The sequence below is a fragment of the Lampetra fluviatilis genome, chromosome 22 (assembly GCF_964198595.1).
Source record: "Lampetra fluviatilis chromosome 22, kcLamFluv1.1, whole genome shotgun sequence".
Taxonomy (NCBI): Eukaryota; Metazoa; Chordata; class Hyperoartia; order Petromyzontiformes; family Petromyzontidae; genus Lampetra; species Lampetra fluviatilis.
In genome coordinates, this window is record NC_136296.1 from 627,747 (window position 1) to 643,524 (window position 15,778).

General features: G+C 52.2%; 1 protein-coding gene across 1 annotated transcript; it reads right to left on the bottom strand.

The window, feature by feature from the left end:
• Positions 1-283: 283 nt before the first annotated feature.
• LOC144938608 (endothelin-3-like) lies at positions 284-11,563 on the bottom strand. Its single transcript, XM_078866596.1, has 4 exons — positions 11,247-11,563; positions 10,195-10,387; positions 9,462-9,633; positions 284-624 (listed from the first exon to the last, which is right to left on the bottom strand). The coding sequence occupies exons 1-4, from the start codon at positions 11,296-11,298 to the stop codon at positions 565-567; spliced, it is 477 nt and encodes a 158-aa protein (XP_078722722.1). The 5' UTR covers positions 11,299-11,563; the 3' UTR covers positions 284-564.
• Between the last annotated feature and the right edge of the window lie 4,215 nt (positions 11,564-15,778).

Sequence of the window (15,778 nt, forward strand, 5' to 3'; positions counted from 1 at the left end):
ACGCGTGTAGCGCGCTGCTCATGTGAAGCAACGTGGCATCAGCACCCGGGAGGCCCTTCGCATGAACCATCGCGAGTGACAACTCCTCAACCAGCGCTGCCTCACGGCTTGGGGCGATCAGGGCGCGGTATCCAGTCGGGATCACAATATGGGTTCTCCAGATCGGCCAGGACTGCACCTACGAACACCAGTTTCACATTCCGCTCGGCTCAAATTCCCACCGTGTTTTGCCAGTCTGGCTGTCACCGAATAAAGATACCCAACACCAGACCATGCAAGACCACCTGAAACAAGACTGATGAGCGTTTGCAGCATTTTAATTGCTTAAATATGTTGCCATTTGCTTGATATCACACGACTATTGCAGAGGGTTGACCATCACTATCATCACCAGCTGAGATCCACCCACTGCTAGATAAGGTCTCCCGAGAGCCATCGCATATCTCAAGGACTTGCGATGTAACGGATCCGTGTTGCAGGTGCGCGCGACTTGATGTCATCGCTTCCATCTTCGCGATGCACGTCCTCTCGGTCCCTTGGCTTCTACTCCGGAGTAAGTCTCAATCACCTTCCGTCGTCCCGTCTGGCGGTGTGAGTGAGCAAGTCGTAACGAAGCACTCTTCCCTGTTTGATAGACACAGCCCAGGCTCCAACATCTCAGTTAAATCGATTTCTGCCATAATCTTACACTACCGGTGAATGCAGTGGCTCTTAACCTTTATTGCAGCCTGCACCCCTTTGGTTCTCAATCCTAAAATAATGTTTTGATAAATACATGGGGGTTTGATGAAACACAGTAGTTGTACTTACATGCCCGTGCTTAATTTGTTTTCAATGATTTACCTTCAAAAAATATCTTCCCATGTCTCGCAACCCCAGAAAGGGCATCTGGCATCCCCAGGGGGTGGGTGCACCCCAGGTTAAGAACCACTGGATTAATGGATATATCCATGAAAGTGCTGTCAAAGAACGCATCTCTATTTTCCACGTGGTCCTGAGAAGCGACGGTGTTTATGAATGCACCTGCATCCATAGAGACGATGTGGGCATGTGTGTGCTCCTCAAAAAAACACATACGTGTGTACTCGTGTCAACAACAACACGCGTGTGCGTGCGCGTGCGTGCCCCACCAGAGCACGCGCGTGCCAAACTCATCCACGCCCCCCGGCACGTTGTGGCGCGAGTCGTGATCACACGCTCACACGCACAGCAAGTCGTGGACCTGTTCACCTCGATAGGGGCATCGTATCTACAACACAGTCAAGTGCCTGCCTCTCCTCCCAAAAACAAGTGGGGAGACGCAGAGATCATGACGCAGGTGGCTACGAGCCCTGCTAGGTCCGACGTGAGCGAGCGTGCAACCCGGCGAGAGCTGGGACACACCGAGACGTCAGGACACATTATTTTCAACTCGTGCAGCTGCCGTCCAAATGCTCCCGCGACTCGAGACACCTCACGAAGCTTTGCTTCAAACTAAACCATTGCGTTGAGAACCTAAATAAAGAAAAACAATGTATTTCTACCTGAATAATATCAACCCAGAATGTTGTGTATGATTTGGAACGGCCGTTATGTTTACCGTATCAAATGCAGAAACAGGAACACAACACACGTTTTTGGCGAGCAATTATCATTACAATGAAAGTCAAATAAATACAAGAGACCCTTGAATATCGCGGATTTGTCGTTCGCTGTTTCGACCTATCACGGGCAACATTTTTTTATACCAATTTAGCTATCGCGGGGGTTAGTTTTGGCCTTTCGCAGGTATACTGTACCTGGCAGTACTGCACCATTGGCTGGTACCGCGCGGTGCGGAGTGGGCGAGGGACCCGAGGCAGTCGAACCTCGCCCCTTTGCCGTGCAAAAATCTCGCGGACAAAGACAAAGATCACCCATATAGCCTTAACTTACGTTTTGGGCAAGTGCTGTTAGTAAGCACCTTTGAAGGCCGGCTGGCCAACACCAAATGTCGCCTAGGTACTCATTTAAGACTGAGTCGACCTAGGGGAGACTGGTGCTGGGCGTGAGTGGGAATCGAACTCGGATCGCCGATTTGAAGCTTTCGTGACTGCAAGGATTCATATTCTTAGGTTTTTTCGGTAAAGTCACGTAGGTAAAACATCAAAATTAATAAAAATAAAATAAAAATCACGACGTTTCGGAGGCAACACAAGTCTCCGTCATCAGGTGGGACCGTCACAGCCAGATTAGCTGCATCAAGTGAGGCAATGATTCAAGATGTAATCCCTTAAAAGCAAGTTGAGGGGGGAGGAGAGGGGGGGGGAGCTCATCAGAATGTGGTAGCCAATGAATGGAACGTATCGGGAGGGAGGGGGGCAGGGCTCAAAGACGGCACGGAGTGCCACGTACAACGCATCGGGAGGGGGAGGGGGGTGGGGCCAAAAGGATGGACGACGGCTTGGACGTGGTTGTGCGCAAGCAACTACTGCTGCACATGACAACGCATTGGACAGAGAGGGGGGGAGGGGAGGCCTGATACACATGATAGAAAATAACGAAAATGCCCATGTTTATGTAATGCGGGCGTAAACGACCTCCCGGAAGTGACGTCATGGGGGGAGGAGTTACGTCACGTGGGGGAGAGGGTAAGGGTCTATAAGGGGGGTAACCGGAAGCAGTCGGGAGTGATCGGGGACTGGGAAAAGTGAGAGGCCACGCAGGGCGAAGGGTGAGAGAGAGTGGCGAGGTCGCCACACACCCGAGCCACGAGGATCGGCACCGTCGGCCAACGGTGACCGACCCCGGGGCAGGAGGAGCAGCGAGGAGGCTGCAGAGAGCAGCGGGTCTGCAAGGGAGGAGTCGGCAGCAGGGGTCTGCACGACGTGACAGCGGCGGGGCTGCTAGGAGGGAGTTTGGGCTACGTGAGCGACAGCAACCTGGGGCTGCAGAGTGGAGAGTATATAGGGGAGTACCGTGAGGGAAAAGAGATCGAACCCAAATAAAGGACACAGGACAGAGAGAAGCGTCCGAGTCTTTTATTACACTGGTGTCAAAGTGTAACGGTATGGCTAAACAACTGAGAAAAAAGAATATTCCATCTCCGGCATCGGCTTCATCTTCCGACGATGATGACCTTCCTCCTGCGGTGGATCCGACTCTGGCAGAGGAGGAGATCCGTGCTGGGACGAGTGCGGGTCCAGGGGTCCAAGATGTCGCCGCGTCGGCGGACCAGTCTGCACCAAAGGACGCGGATTTGAGATGGAGTCAGATGGCGGAGCAACTTGAAACTCTCAAGAACGTGCTTGCACAGTTGTGTGCGCTTGTTATGCCGAGGACGGCATCGGAAGGCGATGTTGGTGGTCCGCAGGAGCCCGGGTTGTCTTCAATGTCGACGCCATCAGCCACGCGGCATGAAGACGCCATCTTGGGCGTGGCGCACGACGAAAGGCGGGAAGCCGCCATTTTGGGCCCTCCGCGACGGAAGGCCGCCATCTTGTCGACACCACGCTGCGACGCCATGTTGAACATGCCACCGGAAGAGTCAGCGGCTGGAGGGAACGCGCCAAGGCGTCGCAGTCGTCACTTAACGACTGTTGAGGAATTCTCCATCGGGGGCGATTGGAGTGCGTTCGCCTGCAGATTTTTGGCAGCGGTGCGCTCGGCGAGGTCGACTGACGCCGAGGCATTAGAAGTTCTTCCGACTCTCCTTGATGATGAGTCCGTTAGATTCTTTCGCTCTATAAAAGCCGCAAAGAAGAAAACATTGCGTGGTGTGTTCGACGAAATGGCAGACGCTTACGAGCCGCCGGATGACGCTCATCGCCGGTTTGTGCAACGACAACGCGCACCCGAGGAGTCTCCGGTGGCGTATAGGGGCGCGGTACTGGAGCTGGCAATGGCCGCATACCCGGAGATGGAGCCTGACCTGTTGGAACCTCTCATCCTGGGGAAGATGTTGGAGTTGTCCCGGGATCTCGGCATTCCCATGCCGGTGTGCGGTCACGAGAAGCTCACATCCCGGGCTGCGGCTAAGTGTCTGGATGCCCAGTTCAACCTGCGCCAGTGGAAGCAGGTTACGGCGTGGACGGGTGGGCCCATCATCGAAGGGGGAGCCATGGGTTGGGACCCCAAGAAAGCTGTTTATGTGCCGGACGACAGGAGCCCGCAGGAGCTGTCGGCTGCCGCTGCTCCGTGGCCGGAGCCGCGGGCTGCGCCGCCGACACGGCCGCGTCGGGACGGGGCGCCCGCAGCAAGGCGCAACAACATCGACTGCTTCCGCTGCGGGCGTAAGGGCCATTATGCCAGGGACTGCTGGGCCCGCGTCCCGGGTCCGCCCCAGCAGGAGGCCTCGACAGCGGCCACTCCAAGGAAGGATTCGCCAGCACAGACGAGCCGGCCGTGACGCGGCAGGGGAAAGCAGACCCAGCTCGGGGTGCGCCTACCACGGCTGCGGAACCTTTGAGGCCCGCAGCCCTTCCTACCCCGCCGCGGACACGATCGCGGGACGCCTCTGATGCTGCGCCTTCGAAAATAGGGGACCGGGACGTTGCCAGGCCTCCAATAGCGACAGACGAACTTCAGCCTGTCGCTCTTAAAACCCTGCCACGTTCCCGCTCGGCGGGAGGGCCACCGACCGTCCGGGACGGCCCGGCGACCTGCACCCGCTCGAAATCCCTCACATTTCGTTAATTATTGTGTTGTGTTCTTGTTCTTTCCGTATATTATCGTGTGTTCTGTGTCCTTTTTCGTATTCGGTCGTGTTCGCTCGCATTGCTTATTAGAGTTGTGTTCAGCCGAGGTCGGCTGGATTTTCTCTACGGGGGAGGGTGGTGTAATGCGGGCGTAAACGACCTCCCGGAAGTGACGTCATGGGGGGAGGAGTTACGTCACGTGGGGGAGAGGGTAAGGGTCTATAAGGGGGGTAACCGGAAGCAGTCGGGAGTGATCGGGGACTGGGAAAAGTGAGAGGCCACGCAGGGCGAAGGGTGAGAGAGAGTGGCGAGGTCGCCACACACCCGAGCCACGAGGATCGGCACCGTCGGCCAACGGTGACCGACCCCGGGGCAGGAGGAGCAGCGAGGATCCTGCAGAGAGCAGCGGGTCTGCAAGGGAGGAGTCGGCAGCAGGGGTCTGCACGACGTGACAGCGGCGGGGCTGCTAGGAGGGAGTTTGGGCTACGTGAGCGACAGCAGCCTGGGGCTGCAGAGTGGAGAGTATATAGGGGAGTACCGTGAGGGAAAAGAGATCGAACCCAAATAAAGGACACAGGACAGAGAGAAGCGTCCGAGTCTTTTATTACATTTATACCAATGCTGGCTGAACAATGAAGAGAGTACTGTTAAACACTGGGGATGTTAACACTCGGTAAAGTAAAGTAAAATAGTGCCTGTCAGATAAGATGGTCCAAAAAAGTGTAATTAAGTCTTTTTTGCGTGGTTGATAACATCTTTCCAATGATTACTAAGTTTGTACCCATCATCACGGTTGAAATTATGTCTGTGTTTGTATATTTGTATGGCTTCGTGTACAAACCTTTGATGGTAGCCAGGAGGTTTGCAGAGAACCTTGGTCTCGGAAAAGACAATTTCATGAGAGCCCACCGAGTTGTAGCAATGATCGGCAACGGCCGAAGAATCAGTTCTGCCGTGTTTCAGATCTGACATGTGCTCGCGGACACGATCAGAAACATGACGTTTCGTTTCTCCAATGTAGCAATCACCACAAATGCAACTCAATTTGTAGACTCCAGGATACTGTAAGTCAGGAACGACATCCTTCACAGATGGAATCAGATCACGGATTTTATGCACTGTACTGAATCGGATTTTATGCACTGTACTGAATCGGATTCAGTACAGTGCATACAATCCGTGATCTGATTCCATCTGTGAAGGATGTCGTTCCTGACTTACAGTACAGATCACGGATTTTATGCACTGTACTGAATCCGATTCAGTACAGTGCATAAAATCCGTGATCTGAATCGGATTCAGTACAGTGCATAAAATCCGTGATCTGATTCCATCTGTGAAGGATGTCGTTCCTGACTTACAGTATCCTGGAGTCTACAAATTGAGTTGCATTTGTGGTGATTGCTACATTGGAGAAACGAAACGTCATGCTTCTGATCGTGTCCGCGAGCACATGTCAGATCTGAAACACGGCAGAACTGATTCTTCGGCCGTTGCCTATCATTGCTACAACTCGGTGGGCTCTCATGAAATTGTCTTTTCCGAGACCAAAGGTTCTCTGCAAACCTCCTGGCTACCATCAAAGGTTTGTACACGAAGCCATACAAATATACAAACACAGACATAATTTCAACCGTGATGATGGGTACAAACTTAGTAATCATTGGAAAGATGTTATCAACCACGCAAAAAAGACTTAATTACACTTTTTTGGACCATCTTATCTGACAGGCACTATTTTACTTAACTTTACCGAGTGTTAACATCCCCAGTGTTTAACAGTACTCTCTTCATTGTTCAGCCAGCATTGGTATAAACATGGGCATTTTCGTTCTTTTCTATCATGTGTATCAGGCCTCCCCTCCCCCCCTCTCTGTCCAATGCGTTGTCGTGTGCAGCAGTAGTTGCTTGCGCACAACCACGTCCAAGCCGTCGTCCATCCTTTTGGCCCCGCCCCCCTCCCCCTCCCGATGCGTTGTACGTGGCACTCCGTGCCGTCTTTGAGCCCCGCCCCCCTCCCTCCCGATACGTTCCATTCATTGGCTACCACATTCTGATGAGCTCCCCCCCCCTCTCTTCCCCCCTCAACTTGCTTTTAAGGGATTACATCTTGAATCATTGCCTCACTTGATGCAGCTAATCTGGCTGTGACGGTCCCACCTGATGACGGAGACTTGTGTTGCCTCCGAAACGTCGTGATTTTTATTTTATTTTTATTAATTTTGATGTTTTACCTACGTGACTTTACCGAAAAAACCTAAGAATATCGGATCGCCGAGTTCGTAGCGTGCAAACCGTAGCACTACCGCTCCCCACTCGCTGACAAATAAACACACCAGCTTTAGATCATCATTATCATTGGTAAGTATAGTATTTATTCAGTATTTATACTATTTATTGTCTAATAATGTTTTTTTGTATAGGGTTTTTGCACGTTTCTTTCAATTTTTGCCATACAGTATAGTACTTATTTTAATTTTTGGTTGCTGTGTACCTAACCCTATTATTTAGGTAAGCATTAAGTTTTGAATATCGTAACCCCCGCGAATATTCAAGCGTCTCTTGTATTACATTAGACATTGAGACTTTCCAGTAATGTAACTCGGGTCTCGAAGCTGTCGGTTGCATACAGATTCAACACAATGGTTCACACGTCTTCAGCAAGTAACACGCAGAGTCTGAATCATAGGCGGGGTAAAGAGCTCTGCTCATGTAGAGGCTAAACGTTCACCAGCTAGACTACAACCGTTGTTGAGTGTGTGCGGGTGAAGCGTTAAATGTGGATTGTTTATGCGTTCGGCGATGGGCATTGCATGAGCCTAGAGCACAGCGAGCTGCGTTGAGCTCTGATCTCATTCACCTGCTGGGCCACCACCCTGTGAACCACCGCAGGAGTCCCACCGGCAGCGCGGGAACTCTGGGCAGCGACTCGAGCTGATCAGGATTGTGGCCAGACGTAGCGGTTTAGATACCGAGAGGGTGCGCGCACCACGCAATCACCCCGGCGACCCAAGTTGAAGTTCTGGCCACAGCTAACATTAGTGGTGACGAATAAAATCTGGAATTATCCTGAGCCCCAACACCCCCTTCGCCAAAACCCACACTAGCAGGCACGGCAAACTATGGTCAAATGACCCCCAATGGTCAATTCAGCTGCATGGAGGCTGGGTCGGTGGTGGGGCATGGCGCCCCCCCCATGCCGGCTCACGGTCTCCTCATGGTGCTACCCCGATCTGCGTGGCTCAGCTCGAGACCTGGGAACCGGGGAAGGGTTGATACTGCCAGTCACCGTCGTGGAACTGGTAGCTTATACAGCGTGTACTCAAGATAACGACGCAGAATCACAATCACTATCCTGGAGGAATCCGATGAGCTATGTAGCTCTTTTTCACAGGTGTCCAGTAGGGGCGGGTCAGAAAGTTACAACAACAAACTGTACACAAACTGATAGGAGTGCAAATTATAGTAAAGGTAAGCAAGTCACTAAAATGAATGAAAAATAAAGCATTTCACTACAAATTGCAAAAGTAATAAATTCGTGCCGATTTCTCAACAGCAAAAACAAAAACAGTCCCAGACCACACTAAGACAACACACAGTCCCTCAATAAAATCGCACATTAAAATTACCAGAGGGACATCCAAAGACACCTTTTAAAAAATCGGAAACAGAAATTGAAATCTCACTGCCCGATTAAACATCACTCATCCCTTTCTCTGAAGCCAGTTACCCTGTAGGTCTCGGTGTAGCGCACCGCTCTATCGCATGGCACATGCGGGGGCATAGAGCAGGTCCTGAAATAACGTAGGCGCATTTTTGCCCTGTCCTGCACTTAGCGGGGGTTGTTTGGGGGACCCCTAAAATGGTAAAGAATAGAAACCCACACTCCCAAAGCCAAAAACCTAGCAAGCGTGTGAGGCAATGTGAGGGGTTTTGCCACACCGCCTTCTACTACCCAGCACGTCGCCCCACAGGCTCCACAGTCACCTGCCCTGCGCATGGGTCCACGTCCATCCAATCACTATCCATGCTCAACCGTGTTTAGTCTTCAGAAATATGACCAGATCGGGAATATTTCGAGTGATTTGCTCACAAACCCTATATTATGATACTTTCCAAACACCCTGCTGCCTGAAGACCGGGGTTGGAATTTTTTTTCTTATTGAAGGCCCAATAAAACTTTCTTTGCTGGGGAACGACAAGTCACTTTTGTCACTCCCAGAGGCGCTATCAGCGACAGAAGTGTCTGAGTAGACTAAATTAAAAACACGTTGATGAAAATACTGAAAATATTCCCCTCTAGTACTCGATTAGTGCAGCTAAGATGTTTGCAGTGATGGGTCGTTTGAAATGAAGTTACTGGTCTCCTGCAGTCCTTGAACCATAGATGCCCACCCCTGGTGCAAACAGAGTGACGATTTGGTGGTTGGGCCTCTATGCACAAGGTGGTGAATATTTCTGTTCGAGCCAGGACTAACAGCCAACGGCTGCCACCTTTCCCACTCAACCAAACCCAGACAGATTTCTCAGTTAGCCTAGGTTAAGATCAACACTGCAATCTACCGTGTTAAAGTTCAAAGTGATACCACCACCAGATGTCGGTAAAAAATAATTTATACCACCCGAAAAAACGCCAATTCCTGAACCGTTCATGTAAAACTCAGACAGGTGTGAATCCAATTACAACCTCTCTTCACAAAATTCCCCTCTATGGGTATTTTGGGAAATAATTAGAGTGATGGTTGTGTTGCGTGGTGGCTTGATGGTGGGTCCCCCACCCCTGCAGCCCCGGGCTGTGGCAGTTACCTCAAGGCGGTGTGGTGCCCGGGGTGGCCGTGGGGCTGGGATTTTGCAGTAGGAGGTGCAGGCCCTGTCCTTGCGGAGGAGGCACAGGCAGCGGCTTGGGCTCTGCGACCCCGTGGCAGCCTCTCGCCGTCCGCGAACCCGCGACCCCGTGACCCCGTACGGCACCAATCGTCTGCAAGAGAGGAGAGGTTTGCTCACTCTTCAGAGTGCGTGGTTTCAAGTTTCAAGTGTATTTTGTTGAACCAGGTGAGAACTCAAGAGGCCAGGATAGAGTCTCATTTGCAAGGATGACCTGGGTCACCAAATTGACAAAATCAATCAAAAAGAAAGTGCAATAACAAAGCAAACATAAATCAGACCAAAACTAAACCCCGTTACAGAAAGTGGTGCACAAACATAACCAATATTTAATAACATAAATTTCCAACAAATTACTTTTAAAAGTCAGACAGTGATGGTAACAGATCGGGAGTAGCACCAGTGATCTTACAAACGGCCATCGTGTCGGCTGTGCCTATCCAATTTCTGAGGAATATGCACATGTTCTGCTGTTGCCACCCTTTTGTTAATCCACCGCTGAATGAGGGCCTCACCAAGGAGTAGGTCAGCCAAACCGACCAAAGCATTCGCAGTGCCCTCCCCGGCAGAGCCGCTCTCCAAGCCCCGTTGTCTCACCGTGTGACTGTCAAACGCATGGTGGAAAACATCACGTAGTCCGTGCGGCGGTGCTCACCGGCGGGGTGCGTGCACCCACACGATGTCCAGGTGGCAGAAGTAGATGCACTCCCGGTCCGCGAGGTTGTGGCATGCGCAGCGCCGGCATCGCCACCGCCACGACGCCGCCGCCACCGCGCCGCCGGGTATGGCCCCCTCGTCTCCCCATCCCTGTGGCACCGTCACACCTACCTGGGCCACCACAGGCACCCCTGTGTGCGTGACAAAGACAAAGATCCCCCATATAGCCTTAATAGACTTTAAGGGTCAAGTGCTGTTCACCAGCACATATTGAGGCCAGCATGACACACGAGGGGGTTGATGTGGCTAGCACCATGCCCAGTCGCTTTTGTCTCCTGAGTGGCAATGTTTACACATCGCACAAGATACTCATTTCATGCTGGGTCTACCTAGGGGAAGTTTAGGACCAATATTTGCCTCTGTAATTGGTCGTGAGCGAGAGTTGAACCCGGATAGCCGGGTGCGCAGTGCATGCGCTAACCCCATACCGCTCCCGGCAGTGCATGACACACGCGCCGATAGAGAGACGCGTGCTGAGTGCTGGCAGCAACAACATATCGCTGAGAGACTGCAGGCGACGTGCTTGTTTTCCACAGTCGTGCCCTGCAGGCTATAGACAAACTATCACAGGCTTACTTGATATTCAGTCACAGTGCTGTCCCTGCTCAAATTAGTATGTGAAGCTGTGGTGCTCATTTCCTGTTTACAGCCCGCCCTGAGCAAGTGGTGGACATTCCACATTCAAGGTAAATGTGGAAATTCCATGATATATTCATGGAACAAGCAATGTTGGCTTCCCCACAAAGTAGTACCTATTTTATCTACCTGCACAGAGATGATAGGCTGAGTCAACCCCCAACCAGGATTTGAACTCGCAACCTTCCGACTGTGAGCCGCTCGCTCTACTGCTGATCAAGCCACCTGGCCGGCCCTTGATAGAGACAGTTTGTTATATTTGTCTGTGTTTGCCTCCACAATGGTGAGATTGAAGTCACCTAATTATTGACGGTCGTATGTCAATCAATCGCGTGGCAAGGGCAGCTCGCTCACCGCGGCCGGGCAGCGTGAAGGGCAGCAGGAGAGTTAGCAGCAGCACGTCCATGCAGACCCCTCTCCTCTCTCTTCTCCTCCTCCGCTCCTTGTGTCCTCTTCCTCTCTCCTCCAATCTTGGGACTCGCTCCAGTGACGAGAAGTGGGCTCCTCTGGATTCGCACCTTCACCGCTCTCCTCGCGTGGAGAGGCTGTGATGAGTCCCGCGATTGCCGCCTCCTGCCTCCTCGGCTGCCTCAGCCCTGGCGGCCACGATGGAGAAAAACGTTACGATGGGATACGAGTCGGAAGTGATCGGTGAGATGCGGAGAGAGAGATGCCTGCAACTGGGGTGGTGTCTGTGAGAGATTTATAGATAGATAGATAGATCGTTTATTGTCATTGTCACCAGTACAACGAAATTGAAAATGCTCACCAGTCAGGGCATCATTCATAAATTTAAATTAAATAAAACAAGAAAATAAAAATAAAATTAAATGAAAGATAATCAATTTATACTATATATAAAAACAGCCCAAGTATACCCACATACCCACATAAGGTTACATTTTGTCATTGCACATCTCTATTTCACAGTCAATTGAAAAATACTATTACTTAATAATTAATTAGCATTATTGAGTGTGGTGATCGCTGTAGGATAAAAGCTCTGTTTGAATCTGTTTGTCCTTGTTTTGACTGATCTGAATCGTCTGCCTGATGGCAACAGCTCAAACAGTGAGTGTCCAGGGTGAGAAGAGTCCTTTATAATGTTCTGTGCTTTTTTGATGCAACGTGAACTGTGTAGTTCTTCCAGTGTGGGGAGATGGCAGCCGGCGATCTTTTGGGCTGTGTTGATGACCCTCTGGAGCGCTTTCCTCTGAGCCACTGTGCAGCTGGTGTACCATACACAGATGCAGTATGTGAGAATGCTCTCGATGGAGGCTCGGTAGAAGGACACCAGCAGTTTCTGTGTGATGTTATTATTCCTGAGGATTCTCAGGAAGTAAAGTCTCTGCTGGGCCTTTTTCAGAAGCTCAGTGCTGTTGGCGCTCCAGGTCAGGCCCTCCCCAATGTGGACTCCCAGGAAGCAGAAGTCTGCCACCCTCTCCACACAGTCCCCGCTGATGATTAGTGGTGGAGTGTCCGTTTTCTTTCTCCTGTAGTCTATTATGAGCTCCTTGGTCTTTGCGGTGTTAAGGAGCAGGTTGTTGCCCCTGCAGTATGCTGTCAGCCGCTCCACCTCGTCCCTGTAGGCAGACTCATCCCCCTCCAGAGATGAGCCCCACCACTGTGGTGTCATCAGCAAACTTCACAATGGTGTTGCTATGGTGGACGGCGGCACAGTCATGTGTGTAGAGGGAGTAGAGCAGGGGGCTCAGTACACAGCCCTGGGGGGAGCCGGTACTGAGGCTCAGGGCTGTGGATGTATGACGGCCCACTCTGACCCTCTGTCTGCGGCCCGAGAGGAAACTATGTATCCACATGCAGGTGGAATGTGGAATCCCCAGGTCGCCCAGTTTTTCCACCAGTTTGTGTGGGAGGATGGTGTTGAACGCAGAACTGTAATCCACGAAGAGCATCCGCACATAGCTCCCCTGCTGCTCCAGGTGTGACAGTGCAGCATGTAGTGCTGTGGCCACGGCGTCCTCCGTGGATCGGTTCGCTCTGTAGGCAAACTGGTGGGGGTCAAGGTTTCGGGGCAAGCTTCCTATGATGTGACTCCGGACCAGTTTTTCAAAGCACTTCATCACCACTGGCGTGAGTGCTACTGGCCGGTAGTCGTTGTAGCTGGAAATGTGGGTTTTTTTGGGCAGGGGGACTATGGTGGAGGACTTTAGACAGGGTGGTACAGTTGACTGTTCCAGAGACAGGTTGAAAATCCTTGTGAAGACTCCAGCCAGCTCGTCAGCACAGTCCCTCAGCACACGTCCCGGGACGCCATCAGGTCCCGCAGCCTTCCTCGGGTTGACGGCCCGCAGCGTGCGCCTCACCTCATGCTCCTCTACTGTGAGGTTTAAGCTGCTGTGGACCGTGAGGTTTGGTGATGCTGTCCCTTGTGGTGTCACCTCAAAGCGGGCAAAGAAGAGGTTCAACTCCTCTGCCAGAGCGGTGTCACCATCAGCAGCTCCGCGGTTGGCCCTGTAGTTGGTGAGGTGCTGGACTCCCTGCCACACCTGCCTGCTGTCGTTACTGTCCAGGCATTCCTCAATCCTCCTCCTGTAGTCTGCTTTGCCCTCGCGGATGCCTCTCTTCAGGTTAGCTCGGGCTGTGCTGTAGAGAGCTTTGTCTCCGGAGTTGAATGCGATGTTCCTCTCCTTCAGCAGTTGCTGGACCTCCCGGGTCATCCAGGGCTTCTGGTTGGGGTAAACCCGAACGCGTTTGTCCACAGTGACAGTGTCGATGCAGTTTTTAATGTAGCACAATACACTATATGTGAACACCTCCAGGTCCTGATGTTCGAAGACCCCCCAGTTGGTCCTATCAAAGCAGTCCTGCAGCTGCTGGGTGGCACCCTCAGGCCAGATGGCGACAGTTTTTGTGATGGTAGGAGCCGTTTTCTTGATGGGGGCGTATGCAGGGATCAAAAGCAGGGACAAATGGTCAGACTGGCCCAGGTGTGGTAGTGGTCTAGCCCTGTAGCCTAGTTTGATGTTGGTGTAGACCTTGTCCAGAATCTTAGTTCCCCTAGTAGCACACTTAACATGCTGGTGGAATTTAGGGAGTGCTGCCTTTAAGTCTGCATGGTTGAAATCCCCTGCTATAATCAACACAGCGTCAGGATACTTGCTCTGCTGAATGCTAATGCTGCCATGTAAAAGTCCAATAGCTGAGTTAGCATTAGCATCCGGTGGGATGTAAACAGCAGTTATCATGACCACAGTAAACTCTCTTGGGAGGTAAATCGGCCTGCATTTAACAGTCACATACTCCAGATCTGGGGAGCAGTGGCTGTCTACAGTCACAGTGTTAGTACACCAGCTCTTATTCACGTACACACAGAGCCCCCCTCCTCTGCTCTTACCGGAGTCTACTGTTCTGTCCTGGCGCTGTGCTGTGTAGCCTGCAAGCTCAATAGCAGAGTCCGGGATGGATGAATGAAGCCAGGTTTCTGTGAAAAGCAGAATGCAGCTGTCCTTCACTACGTTGTTCGCTGTAGTCTGTAGCCTCAATTCATCCATTTTGTTCGCGATGGATCTGGCGTTCGTGAGAAATAGGCTGGGTAGCGGTGGTTTGAGTGGCTGCCTCCGTAGCCTGGCTAGCGCACCGGCCCTGCAGCTTCGCCTCTGTCTTCTCTCTCTACGCTGCCTTCGCCTCCTCCCCGCCGGGATGATAATCCACGGAGAGCCGGGCCTCCTCGCTAACTCCACTGGAATCTTGTGAAGACGGAGAAACTCGCTTGTAACACTCCGATCGTAACATAGTCCGATCTTAAGGAGATCGTGCCGGCTAAAGATGTTACTCGCCCGACAAAATGAACACAAAACAAGACATAACGCGAACATAAACAACCATACAAGGCACCGACCGGGTAGACACTGAGCTGCTGCAACTGTGTGCGCCGCCATGATGTAAGAGAAGATGCCGGTGACTTGGGAGAAGACTGTGAGAGGAGATGGCTGTGATTTGGAGACTGGGATGATAACCGCGTGCCCCCAGGGAGTCTGAGTGCGTGGGGTGCGTGTGCTGGGGTGATGCTGTGTCGAGTTGTGCGGGGCGGTGGGTATTCGTGTGGCACTCTCACAGGGAGTGCAGCCATGGGCCCTCCTCTCAGACACAGGGAAGGAGAGACAGATAGGGAGGAGCCCGGCGGGGAGATTTGAATTTGGTGGCTCCTCCCGTGCGAACAGACACGCATCGATATCATCGCCGCCACCCACCACCGCGAGGTGGGTAGAGTGGGGCGACATTCCGTTCATCGGGGGAAATGAAGCGTTCCGCTAGCGCCGAGCCCCCGGGTTCGATGACCGGGCACCCGCTCGGAAGAAAGCATTGATGTGGCGTGAGGGGCTGGATGACCTAAGTTCGGTCACGTATGGCTGCATCTCGCAATGTCTCGAGCGGCGATTAGAGACTTGGCTTCCCCATCGTCGTGTCACAGCAAGCCGCAGCCAGAACAAGTGGAGCATTAGCGACACAAACCGACCGACTCACAGGAACAAAACCAACAGCGAAGAAATGTGTGCAACTCGGGCGAGTGTAAGGTGGGCTCCCAAACTCGCATCGCTCGTGTCTCGCTCTTCCACCTGTCCATATCAGTCAGATGCACGTCTGTTTGACACCAGGCCACACGACCACCACATGCCTTGCCCTGGACGTGTTCTTCCCTGGCGAGCGTGATTGGTCATGAATTACACCGATAATTTACACCACCTTTGTAAATCAACTGCTGGAGGATGGACTCTCCACGCTGTGCAGGCCGTGTGGATCATGTGACCGTACCTCACCACGCTGCTCAGGTGTACGCAGGGGCCATTGAAGTTCGAATCCACAATGGATGGTGCTGCCCCACTCACTGCTGCCCACAACGTAGCCTCACAGCAGCCGATGAC